This window comes from Geotrypetes seraphini, chromosome 6, assembly GCF_902459505.1.
Source record: "Geotrypetes seraphini chromosome 6, aGeoSer1.1, whole genome shotgun sequence".
Classification (NCBI taxonomy): Eukaryota; Metazoa; Chordata; class Amphibia; order Gymnophiona; family Dermophiidae; genus Geotrypetes; species Geotrypetes seraphini.
The window spans coordinates 187063012-187077003 of record NC_047089.1 but is presented as its reverse complement, the minus strand read 5'-3'; the positions used below and the strand labels follow the sequence as shown (position 1 = coordinate 187077003).

The 13992-nt window shown below is 40.4% G+C and overlaps 1 protein-coding gene across 6 annotated transcripts in view; it reads left to right on the top strand.

The window, feature by feature from the left end:
• OGDH (oxoglutarate dehydrogenase) overlaps positions 1-13992 on the top strand; it is a 216877-nt gene that overhangs the window by 89304 nt on the left and 113581 nt on the right. For 4 of the 6 annotated variants that reach the window (XM_033948025.1, XM_033948030.1, XM_033948027.1 and 1 more), the window contains exon 5: positions 350-394. The exons of the other annotated variants lie outside the window; for them this stretch is intronic. In XM_033948025.1, the coding sequence (XP_033803916.1) occupies positions 350-394 (45 nt within the window). The remainder of the gene's footprint in view (positions 1-349; positions 395-13992) is intronic. 6 annotated transcript variants of the gene reach the window in all.

Here is a 13992-nt window from a genome sequence, read left to right as displayed (position 1 = left end):
GGTGAGTCTTGAAATTGGAGAGAGCCTTTTCTGGACTTTTGGATTATTTCATACCATGCCTGCATTAACTGGCCTTCTCAAGGTCTTTCTGTATTTCAGACATCAGTTTAAGCTTCAGAAGCCCTCCCTTGCCTGTATAGATAATTCCAGTATGAACAGCCTTGCACCTCCAATTTAGTAACCAGCCCCCTTGAGGAGATGAACCTTTCCTTCTCATGGTTTTAACCATAGCTGAAGATGTTGACTTTGTGCTTTTCCATTAGTTCTCTCACCATTCTAGTTTTTACTAACTGTGATTGGGTCTTTTCTGTCTTCTCCCTGCTGCATCACCTTCACTCCCTTTTCCCAGATCTTGCCGTGTTCATGGAGCGACTGAGAGTGCTAACAGTAGGAGGTATGCAAATGGTGTGTCTAACCATTTCTGGGCATCAGGTCTTAATTGAACTGATGATTGAACTAACCCAGGCATGCACAGATGGGGTAAATATACAGTGGACGCACGTATCAAGTTCTGATGAGGAAGGCATTGCATGTCATCGTGGCTGGTTAAGGGCTTTCCTGTTTCAAAAAGAAATAAATTTGTTCAGAAATATTCTTTCAGATTACTAACCTAGATGACCTGTATAAGTATTTCTTTGTTCTTCTGGATACTGGGGCTTATATCCCTAGCTTAATTAACTGCTGTGACAATTCGTTGGCTCAGCAAATAGGGATGTTAGAACTAAAATGATTTTGAATGGGGTCACAGCAGGTGAAAACACAGGTAATACCAATAAAGAAAAACAGGGGCAAGAAGGATGCACAGGTCAAAGGTATATTTCTCAACAAATGTAATAATGCTATCAATTACCTTTTTTCTTTTTTTTTTAACAGGTGAGCCATGTTAAATATTCAAGTGACCTTTCACCACGAGGTCATGCAATGTTTTTTTTGGTTTTTTTTTTTTCTAATCACTGAAACCTTTATACATGTCAGAACATATAAACCGAACAATTTTAAGGAAAAAGAGAGAAATGAAGTGGGGTGTTTTTGCTTTATTTAGTTTTAAAGCAGCAGGACTAGGTGGGCATCGTAAACAACCTGCATCTGTCACTTGCATTTTTGCTGAAGCTCTCTTTGGGCTTGAATTAACAATGTATTTGATATATGTGTTTTGATATAAAACTTTTGTGCCTCTTTAATACAGCCACACCACTTTCATTTTAAATTGTCTCCAAGTCTATTCTCACAGCTCTCGTTACAGAGTTTGTGCTTGATATATACCGTAACGCCTTGTTTGATGACACTGAGTGACACAAATCAGTGGCTAAGTAGGAGCTTTTGAAAAGCTTTAAACACAGAAGTATGTTAAAAATCAAGCGAAGTATTGCCTACTGAATTTATTTAATGTTCTTCTGTACTGCTGCCTTAAAACAACCTTATCTTTTTATGTAAGTCTTTATATTGTCATAGTGTTACATTTTTTTAAAGTCCTTTATGTTTCATACTCTCATTTACATGCTGAGTCTGCCAACAAGCATTGTGTACGTGCCTCTTATGTTTCTGCCACTGTGACATGCCATATCATCTCTCAGAAGCTCCTTGCACCTTTGTTTTTATGATGAAGACATGTTTTCATTTTGCCATTACTTAGATTACAGATGTGCCTCTCATCCTAATATATTGATTGCTATGTTAACATGTTTCACATTGTTAGCCTTTGCAAACTGAAAAAAAATAACCACAGTGTGATCTGAGAATTGTATGTTGGATATCCTTCAAGTAAAACAAACAGGGATGCACAACTGAAGGGCTTTTAGATAATGACGTCCAGAAAACTTGCTTTTTAGAAGATTTCTATACCATCTCATTGACTAAGGCCATTTGAGGCTGCTTTTAAAATGAATCACGATAAAACAATAAAATTGATGTAAGGAAAACCAACAAATGGACTACCGAAATGCCAAGGCGTTGGGGATGGAGATGAATCCCACTGCTGTTGCTTGTGATCTTGGGCAAGTCATTTACCCCTCCATTGCCTCAAGGTATAAAATAAGATTGTAAGTTCTCCAGGAACAGGGATATCCCTAGTGTTCATGAATGTAAGTCACCTTGAGTTACAATTGAAAAAGATGTGAGCAAAATCCAAATAATAAGCATTCAGATGCCATGTCCCCTAAAACAAAATCCCACCCATCAAATAATCTTGTGGTCTCTCTCTTACACTCTGAGAGAATTACCTCTCATGGTGGCAGGTAACTGAAGTAGTAAAGAAAATTCAGACAATTCTGGGGACTAGGTATAGCTATATAAGAGAGGGAAGGGGTTGTAGCCAAATAAACCAGCCTTTTTAACAACACAGAAGTTGGTGACCCCTTTCTAGACTCAGATTTATTGAGACATAAGCTTTCAATGACAAAGAATCGGCTTTTCATCAGATGTTACTACCTGGTCAGTTACAGGAAAGCTGTTTTTGCTACTACTGATTAACACAGCTGTCCATATGGAACCTTTTTATAGGTTTACATTAAGGAGAGAAGATTGAATTGGACTTAATGATTTACTCCATCGTAAGACAAGCTATATACTTTCTTTAGCAAAGACCCAACTCCCCTAAGCTGATGAAATTTGTTTATTTTTATTTGGTGAGTTCCATTTTTCTCCTTTTGTCACATAATGTGCTCATGTTGGAGAGTATGTGGACTGAGAAGAAAGGAAGAAGGCAATCGACTACCTAGAATAGGGGTGGGCAACTCCGGTCCTCGAGGGCCGGAATCCAGACAGGTTTTCAGGATTTCACCAATGAATATGCATTGAAAGTAGTGCATACTAATAGATCTCATGCATATTCATTGGGGAAATCCTGAAAACCTGACTGGATTCCGGCCCTCGAGGACCGGAGTTGCCCACTCCTGACCTAGAAAGTTGTAAGGCAGAGTAGAGACTCCCATGAAGTCCCTGCTAGGTTTTCATTGGTTACTTAGTGATAAATAACGTAGTTCAGTAAAATATGTAGGCCAGTTCTTTTAGTCATAAGGTTAATAATCTTTTAAATGCCTTATGGGTTTCTGTATATGTTGAGTGAGGTACATGGACAAGAAATCTATTTGCATTCTTGCTGTGAGTTATGTACTAATTAAACTGCCCATGGTCCTGAAGCTTACCTTCTGACACATCCCATCCTCCCCTGACAAATCTTTGTTTCTCTTGGGTAGCAAGCAGTGTGTTATGTTCACTGCTGCCACTGCCAGCTAAAGACAAGTTTAAGGTAGACTGAGGGAGAGGGATTGAGAGAGAAGGGGAGTGCAGAAAGAGACCAGATCATGCCAAGGGGATGGGGTTGGAGTAGAGGGAGAGATATCAGACCTGGGGCAGAGGGAAGGAGTGGATGGTGGGAAACATGGACCTGAGAAAAAGAGATGTTGAATCCAGGGGCCAAAGGAAAAGAGAGAGAAGAGAGAAGAAGGGATGTTTGAGCACAGGAGCAGGGTGGAAGGGAAGAGGGAGAGATGCTGGACCATGTGGGAAAGGGTGGAAGACAGTTATCACATGCTGTGTCCTAGCCTGTTGCTTGATGCTAAAGGTACATCAGGGTAAGGTGAAAAATTGCAAGAGGACCTTATAAGACTGGGAGACTGGGCAGCCAAATGGCAGATCACATTTAATGTGAGCAAGTGCAAAATAATACATGTGGGAAAGAGGAACCCAAACTATAGCTAAATAATGCTAGGTTCCATATTGGGAGATACCACTCAGAAAAAGGGTCTACTTTTAGATGTTGTTATGCTGCTGCACACCACCTGCTCAATGTAAGCCAAAAAGTATCATTTTATGGTGTGACCACACCTCAAACACTGTGTACAGTTCTGGTCCCAGCATTTCAAAATAGATATAGCAGTATTAAAAAAGGTACAGAGAAGGGTGATAAAAATGATAAAAGGAGATGGGATAAACTGGCTAAAGTGGCTAGGACTCTTCAGCTTGGAGAGAGATCGGTAAAATACTGAGGGGAGTGACAAGGGTAGGCATGAAATCAAACTTTTTCACTCAATGGATAATTAAACTATGGAATTCACTGACAAAGAATGTGGTAAAAGCAGCTAACTTAGCAGGGTTTAAAAAAAAGATAATTTCTTTAAAGAAATTCCTTAAGCCATTACTGTATTAAGATGGTTTTAGGAGAATCCATTCCTTATTTCTAGGATAAGAGGCACAAAATCTTTTTTACTCTTTTGGGATCTTGCCCTGGTACTGGTGACCTGGATTGGCCACTGTTGGAAACAGGATACGTTAAGCTGACATGGGGAGTGCCATTGTATTTTGGGATAAAATTGATTATTTTTGTGAAGCTTACTCTCAACTGAATGATACGAATGTATATTCGCCACTGGAGGAGGACCCTTCGGAGAGAATCTTTTCAGACATTTTAAATATTGTGAATGTTGGCAAAAAAATCTGGCTGTGTGACTGAAATTTAATATAAATTTCTGGCCAATCAGCTAAGGTGCAGCCCCTCCCAACGCTCTAGATCATCAAACAAATCATGCAAACAGGCTGGAAATTTAAATTTATACAATTGCTTATGATCAGCAGTTAAATTCACCCCCAAATATGTAATAAAGTTAGAGGCCCATGTGAAAGGAAACACGGCCTGCAATCTCCGAATGGCGTCTTCTCCAAGATCATGTTCAAAATCTCAGATTTGGCCATATTGACTTTAAAGCCAGAAATAGGGCCAAACTGATCCAGCTCTCGAACCACAACCAGTAAGGAGGATTCTGGGTCACGTAAATGAAGCAAAATATCATCGGCTTGCAGTGGAATTTTACGTTGCTGGGTTCGCACTTGAATCCCTTGAATATCTCCCTGATGTTTAATCCGGCTCACCAAGGGCTCCATAGAAAGTGCAAGTTTCAAGCTTATTAAAAATTTGCTGTACATGCAGTATCAAGTATTTCAATGCGTATAACAATTTAAAAATAGGAGAGAAAAATAAAACAATTCTATACAAATAAACATACAGTATATACATACAAATAATTACCGATACAAAAGGAGAGGGGGATAAACTACAATCTTTAAAGAAAATAAAGAACGTTTAGGGAAAATACATCTGAAGGGTAACAAAAAATAATCATTAAAGCATGGATAAGCCTAGAAGAGAGGATAAAGAATATTGCAACCTATATATAAGGTCTGATTAAAATTAGGTATTGGAGCAAAAGCATTAATGATGGCCGAATTATCCTATCTATGTCTCAAAAAGTAAGAGAGAAAGGGCACACCCCTGTTGCGTCCCACGAGCCAAAGTGATAGCAGGTTTGAATCGGGAGAGTGGGGCATCATATAATAATTGAAGCCATGCATAGAATCTCTTTTCAATACCCATTTTACGCAACACTGTAAATAAGTAGACCTAACTCACCCGATCAAAAGCTTTTTCCGCATTCAGGGATATAACTATATCAGGGGAGCGCTCTTGCCGCACATGCCAAATTAGGTGCAAGGCCGTTTTGATATTATCAAATGTCTGGCCCCGGGATATAAAAATCCGTCTGATCGGAATGAACCAACTGAGGCATATAGGCCTGCAATCGCAATGCCAGAACTTTAGTAAAGATTTTATAGTCAATGTTGAGTAAAGAAATGGGCCGATATGCTGCACAAGAAGTAGGGTCCTTTCCATTTTTTAATGAATCAACATAACCGCTGCTGTATGTCAAGTCTGAGGTAGAGGATGAGTATCAAACCCATTGAATACGTGAAACAAGATGGGTATTAACAGCTGTTGAAACAAAAAGAATAACCAGCAGAAACCTGCAGGAAGGGTGCACAACAAGAAAATAAAATGAAACTGCAGGCTAATGTACAGGGTACAGGAATTTTGGACTTTTTTTCATCCATCTGGTTTTCTGATACTTTATCTACCTACAATTGGGACCCCTGAGGAAGAACATTAGGACAAGTTTTTTGGATGAATTTTTGTTGTCTGTTTTTCTTATTTTTATATATTTTCTTGCTATCTTAATAAATTCCTGTACCCTGTACATTAGCCTGCAGTTTCATTTATTTTCTTATTAACAATGGTTGAAAAGTTTTATAAAATTTATTAGAAAACCCACCTAAACCGGGAGCAGTATTCAAGGACATGGATTGAACAACTACCTCTACCTCAATAGCTGTAATTGGCCAAAAGAGCTGGGTCACTTCACCCTCCATAAGAGCTTTCAACGGGACCTGATCTAAGTAATCCTCTATCTCCTGCTCTCGGGAGGCTGGGTCAGCTTGGTATAGAGCACTATAAAATTGCAAAAAAGCACTCCCCATATCTTGTACTGAAGTACAATATTTGCCAGAGGAATCGAGGATTCCCAAAATATCATTTCTTGTAGCCCAAGTTTTCAATTTATGTGCCAATAAGCATACTACCTCTATCAGTAAACTGAAAATATTCTTCTTGTGTCTGATGCAAGGCTAATTCAACACTAGCCAGTTCCAAATTCTTCAATTCTAACTGCACTGAACAAATTGTGTAGTTTCTGAAGCTGATCTCCATCTGCCACGAACCCGATCCTCAAGATCGTGAAGTTCCTGCCGCTTGGTCTGTTCCTCTCTCTCCTTCACCCTCTTAGTATAGGCTTGTAAAGCAATTACCTTTCCCCTAATTACAACTTTTAAGTCCTCCCATAACAAAATAGAGTCAATCTCATTGACATTAAATTCAAGATATTCAGTAATATCTTTTGTCAATTGCTCCACACAAGAGGAGTCCACCAGTAAACTATCATTAAACCTCCATGAAACAGCCTTATGTGGTCCTCTGCTTCCCCCCCAAAACTAAGCTTAACACTGAGTGGTCCGCGAAACTTGTAGTGTGAATCTCACATTGCTGCACTAACTGACAGAGAGCACCATCCCCGAGCCAATAGTTGATACGAGAGTTGTAATTATGAACCGCGGAATGAAATGTATAATATCACTCCCCAGGATGATGAACCCGCCAAATATGGTTCCCCAGTGTGAAATCAATATCTGTAGTCCCTTGTGCTCAGCTGGAGCCACCAAGCACCTGCGCGAGGAGCAGTCAACCGTCACCTTTTCAACCTGTTTGGCTATCTTAAGATCATCACATACAATCACACCAAGTCCTGCTTTTCTGTCGTTCACATAAGTTCTTCACCTCCTAAACTGTACCGTTCCCTTGGGTTTTTGCAGCCCAAATGCATGACTTTGCATTTCTTAGCATTAAATTTTAGCTGCCAAATTTTAGACCATTCTTCAAGCTTCACCAGGTCTTCATGATATTCACACCATCCAGTGTGTCTACTCTATTGCAGATTTTGGTATCATCCGCAAAGAGGCAAATCTTACCCGCCAACCCTTCAGCAATATAATTTATAAAAATGTTAAAAAGAACAAGCCCAAGAACAGACCCTTGAGGCACACCACTGGTAACATCCCTTTCCTCTGAGTGATTTGTAAAACCTTTGACAGTTCTTTATAGATGACATAAATAAACTGGATGCCCTCTCTAAAAGCCCTAACGAACTGATAGGGTTAGGAGCTACTCAGAAGGTGGCAAAGGATAATGGTAAATGGAGCACACTTTGAGGAAAGGGATGTTAACAAGTGATGTGCTGCAACAATTGGTAACATTTTTCCAAGTAATATTGTGGAAGGGCTATCTGGTAAGGGATGGGAAAGGACCTCTTTGGGGATAATATCAAATCACTAATAAGGTAGACACTCCTGATGGTGTGGATAACATAAGGAGAGAGACAGCAAAGCTTGAGTGCTCCAGAATTTGGCAGCTAAGATTTAAATCAAACAAATGCAAAATCAAGCATTTGGGAGGGAAGAAGAATAGTAGATCAAAAATGGATAGAAGAATTTCTTTATTGCAAATAATTAAAAGTACCCAACGTAGGCCATGTTTCACCCAAACATGGGCTGTATCAGGGATTTTCTTTTAAAACATATATAAAGCATAAAAAAAAATCAGATAAAATATACATAATCTAAAGGGATCCAAAGACAGAAACATAATTAAGCAAATCCTTAACTACTACTGTATATAAACAAACTAGGTATCAATTATTGAAGTGATAGATGTGTGAAGTGAACATAGTAACATAGTAGATGACGGCAGATAAAGACCCGAATGGTCCATCCAGTCTGCCCAACCTGATTCAATTTAAATTTTTTTTTTTTTTTTTCTTCTTAGCTATTTCTGGGCGAGAATCCAAAGCTTTACCCAGGACTGTGCTTGGGTTTCAACTGCCGAAATCTCTGTTAAGACTTACTCCAGCTCATCTACACCCTCCCAGCCATTGAAGCCCTCCCCTGCCCATCCTCCTCCAAACGGCCATACACAGACGCAGACCGTACAAGTCTGCCCAGTAACTGGCCTAGTTCAATCTTTAATATTATTTTCTGATTCTAAATCTTCTGTGTTCATCTCACGCTTCTTTGAACTCAGTCACAGTTTTACTCTCCACCACCTCTCTCGGGAGCGCATTCCAGGCATCCACCACCCTCTCCGTAAAGTAGAATTTCCTAACATTGCCCCTGAATCTACCACCCCTCAACCTCAAATTATGTCCTCTGGTTTTACCATTTTCCTTTCTCTGGAAAAGATTTTGTTCTACGTTAATACCCTTTAAGTATTTGAACGTCTGAATCATATCTCCCCTGTCTCTCCTTTCCTCTAGGGTATACATATTCAGGGCTTCCAGTCTCTCCTCATACGTCTTCTGGCGCAAGCCTCCTATCATTTTCGTCGCCCTCCTCTGGACCGCTTCAAGTCTTCTTACGTCTTTCGCCAGATACGGTCTCCAAAACTGAACACAATACTCCAAGTGGGGCCTCACCAATGACCTGTACAGGGTTATCAACACCTTCTTCCTTCTACTGACTACGCCTCTCTTTATACAGCCCAGAATCCTTCTGGCAGCAGCCACTGCCTTGTCACACTGTTTTTTCGCCTTTAGATCTTTGGACACTATCACCCCAAGGTCCCTCTCCCCGTCCGTGCATATCAGCTTCTCTCCTCCCAGCATATACGGTTCCTTCCTATTATTAATCCCCAAATGCATTACTCTGCATTTCTTTGCATTGAATTTTAGTTGCCAGGCATTAGACCATTCCTCTAACTTTTGCAGATCCTTTTTCATATTTTCCACTCCCTCTTCGGTGTCTACTCTGTTACAAATCTTGGTATCATCTGCAAAAAGGCACACTTTTCCTTCTAACCCTTCAGCAATGTCACTTACATACATATTGAACAGGATTGGCCCCAGCACCGAACCCTGAGGGACTCCACTAGTCACCTTTCCTTCCTTCGAGCGACTTCCATTAACCACCACCCTCTGGCGTCTGTCCGACAGCCAGTTTCTGACCCAGTTCACCACTTTGGGTCCTAACTTCAGCCCTTCAAATTTGTTCAACAGCCTCCTATGAAGAACTGTATCAAAGGCTTTGCTGAAATCCAAGTAAATTACATCTTGCATATGTCCTCGATCCAGCTCTCTGGTCACCCAATCAAAAAATTCAATCAGGTACGTTTGGCACGATTTACCTTTTGTAAAGCCATGTTGCCTCGGATCCTGTAACCCATTAGATTCAAGGAAATACACTATCCTTTCTTTCAGCAACACTTCCATTATTTTTCCAACAACTGAAGTGAGGCTCACCGGCCTGTAGTTTCCTGCTTCATCCCTGTGACCACTTTTATGAATAGGGACCACATCCGCTCTCCTCCAATCCCCAGGAATCACTCCCGTCTCCAGAGATTTGTTGAACAAGTCTTTAATAGGACTCACCAGAACCTCTCTGAGCTCCCTTAGTATCCTGGGATGGTTCCCGTCTGGTCCCATCGCTTTGTCCACCTTCAGTTTTTCAAGTTGCTCATAAACACCCTCCTCCGTGAACGGCACAGAATCTACTCCATTTTCTCGTGTAACTTTGCCAGACAATCTCGGTCCTTTTCCAGGATTTTCTTCTGTGAACACAGAACAGCAGTATTTGTTTAGCACATTTGCTTTCTCCTCATCACTCTCCACATATTTGTTCCCAGCATCTTTTAGCCTAGCAATTCCATTTTTTATCTTCCTCCTTTCACTAATATATCTGAAAAAATTTTTATCTCCCTTTTTTACATTTTTAGCCATTTGTTCTTCCGCCTGTGCCTTCGCCAAACGTATCTCTCTCTTGGCTTCTTTCAGTTTCACCCTGTAGTCCTTTCTGCTCTCCTCTTCTTGGGTTTTTTTATATTTCATGAACGCCAAATCTTTCGCCTTTATTTTCTCAGCCACTAGGTTGGAGAACCATATCGGCTTCCTTTTTCTCTTGTTTTTATTGATTTTCTTCACATAAAGGTCCGTAGCCATTTTTATCGCTCCTTTCAGCTTAGACCACTGTCTTTCCACTTCTCTTATGTTCTCCCATCCTAACAGCTCTTTCTTCAGGTACTTTCCCATTGCATTAAAGTCCGTACGTTTGAAATCTAGGACTTTAAGTATCGTGCGGCCGCTCTCCACTTTAGCCGTTATATCAAACAAAACCGTTTGATGATCGCTACTACCCAGGTGAGCACCCACTCGAACATTAGAGATACTCTCTCCATTTGTGAGGACCAGATCCAATATAGCTTTTTCCCTTGTGGGTTCCGTCACCATTTGTCTGAGCAGAGCCTCTTGAAAGGCATCCACAATCTCCCTACTTCTTTCCGATTCTGCAGACGGAACATTCCAGTCCGCATCCGGCAGGTTGAAATCTCCCAACAGCAGAACCTCCTCTTTCCTTCCAAACTTTTGGATATCCACAATCAGATCCTTATCAATTTGCTGCGATTGAGTCGGAGGTCTGTAGACTACACCCACGTAGATAGAAGTTCCATCTTCTCTTTTCAAAGCAATCCATATCGCTTCTTCCTCTCCCCAGGTCCCTTGCATTTCGGTCGCTTGGATATTGATCTTTACATAGAGAGCTACTCCTCCACCTTTATGACCATCTCTGTCCTTCCTAAAAAGATTATATCCCGGTATGTTTGTATCCCATCCATGTGATTCACTGAACCATGTCTCTGTGATAGCAACACTATCTAGATCTGCCTCTAACATCCATGTAACATGCCATAAGGTTTACAGCGGGAAGACCAGGTGTAACCGATGAAGTTCGTTCTGGTTGCCCATCAACAAGACACACACAAGAGCACATTGACAGGGCGGATGCCTTAATTAGACAAGACTGATGGATAATGGTGTCTCAATTGGCTGCAAATTTGGATATCGCCTTTGGATCTACATTTACCATAATGCATGATGACTTGGGATACAGAAAAATCTACACATGATGGGTTCCCAAAAAGCTTACTGATCTGCACAAATGTGTGGAGGTTGCAACCCAGTTCCTGAGATGGTATGAAGAAGATCCTAGAATTATCACTGGTGACAACATATGGGTGCATCACTGTGACCCGGAGAGCAAAAGACAAAGCGTGATGAAGTAAAGGAAGCGATGCTCATCTGGCTTTGGGAACAGCTGAAAAACTTCTTTTCTGCAGGAATGCAGAAGCTAATTGAACAATCTAATCTAATCTAATCTAAACCTTAAGTTTATATACCGCATCATCTCCATGAGAATGGAGCTCGACACGGTTTACAAGAACTTAAAATAGTGGGTAGGGAAGAAGAAAAAGGATAACAGATGTTATCTTGCATGTGGACTTTGTGAAAAAGTGATGTATTCAGTTACTTCTATTAAAGCTGTTAAATGTATTTTCTCGTTACTTTTTGATTCACCCTCATATTTAAGGATTTGCTTGTTTAATAATGTTTCTGTTTGTCTTTGGATCCCTTTAAATTATTTATTTTATCTGATTTTTTTTTAATTCTTTGTTTATTTTAGAATAAAATCCCTCATGCAGCTCGGAGTGAAACATGGTCCACGTTGGGTATTTTTAATTATTTGCAATAAAGAAATTTGTCTATCCATTTTGGGATCTGCTATTCTTCTTACCATCTGCCTCGCTGTTTTTGGACATTCACACATTTGGGTTACAATAATCCAAGGGTGTAGTACAGTTTAGGGGTGATATATTTCTGTGCACAAAAGAGAAGCAGGACAGGGGGGGGTCATAATATAATCTTGAGGTGGGTAAACAGGTAGAAAAAGGTGACAGTAAAACCTAGAAGAATACTAGGGTGCATAGGGAGAGGAATGGCCAGTAGGAAAAAGGATATGATAATACTTCTGTATACGTCTCTGGTGAGACCTCATTTAGAGTACTGTGTATGACTCTGGAGATGGCTCCTTTAAAAAGATAGAAAGAAGATAGAAACATAGAATATGATGGCAGAAAAGGGCCATCGGCCCAACAAGTCTGCCCACTCAAGAACCCTCCCCCTTAAGCACTTCCTCGAAGTGAACCCACATGTTTATCCCATCTTTTCTTAAAATCTAGCACGTTGCTGGCCTCAACTATCTGAAATGGAAGATCATTCCAATGATCAACCATTCTTTCAGTGAAGAAATATTTCCTAATATCACCATGAAATCTCCCACCCTTGATTTTTAACGGATGTCCTCTTGTTACCGTGTGTCCTGTAAGGAAAAAGATGTCTTCTTCCACCTCAATACGGCCACTAACATATTTGAATGTCTCTATCATGTCTCCCCTCTCTCTGTGTTCCTCGAGAGAGTAGAGCTGCAACTTACCTAGACTTTCTTCATAGGAGAGATCCTTGAGCCCTGAGACCATCCTAGTGGCCATTCGCTGAACCAATTCTATTCTCAGCTTATCCTTTTGATAATGTGGCCTCCAAAATTGAACACAATATTCCAGATGAGGTCTCACCATGGACCTGTACAACGGCATCACAACTTCAGGCTTTCGGCTGACAAAACTTCTTCGGATGCAACCCAACATTTGTCTAGCCTTGGATGAAGCTTTCTCCACCTGATTGGCAGTCTTCATATCTTCACTAATGATTACTCCTAGGTCCCGTTATACCACAGTTCTTGTTAAGGTCTCACCATTTAGGGTGTAAGTTTTGCATGGGTTTCCACTGCCAAGGTGCATAATCTTACACTTTTTGGCATTAAAACTCAGTTGCCAAATTGTGGACCATTGTTCCAGTAAAAATAGGTCCTGCATCATAGGATGGAGTCAGTTTAGAACAGTGGTCTCAAACTCGCGGCCCGCCAGGTACTATTTTGAGGCCCTTGGTATGTTTATCATCGCAAAAGTAAAATAAAACTGTTTCTTGATCATATGTCTCTTTAGCTATAAATTACAATATTATTATTAAGACTTAGCTAAAATGAAGGATTTATAAACTATAAAAAGTTTTACCTTATGCAAAATTGTCATTTCTTTAATAAGACATTAACTAATTTTTTTCTGAGGCCCTCCAAGTACCTACAAATCCAAAATGTGGCCCTGCAAAAGGTTTGAGTTTGAGACCACTGGTCTAGAAGGTGGCTCCTAAAATGCTCAGTGCTCTTTATCATAAATCATATAGGGACTAACTTAAAGACCTCCGTGAGAGAGGGGAGATATGATAGAGACTTTAATATACTTCTGTGGTATGCACAGGAATTGAACCTTTCAGTCGAAAGGAAGCTCTGGACTTAGGGGGCATAGGATGAAGTTGAAAGGGGACAGACTCAGAAGTAAACTAAGCAAATACATCTTCATGGAAATGGTGGTGAATTTGTGGAACTGCCTCCAACTTACTGAATTTAAGAAAACTTGGCACAAATACATAAGATCTCTAAGTGAGAGGAAGAGATAGTAGATGGTATGGATGGACAGACGGATAGACCATGTTGTATTGTAATTCTTCAGTTTCTGCATTTCAATCAACACCTTGAGGAGTAAAACTCAAGGCCAGTAATTTCAGGATGACTTACAGTAGGCAGTATGGCTTTAGACATAAGACAGTCAGTTTGACCAAAATCAGTGCATATAATCTTGCCTTAAAATATGTCCCCCCTCCCCCCTCATACCTC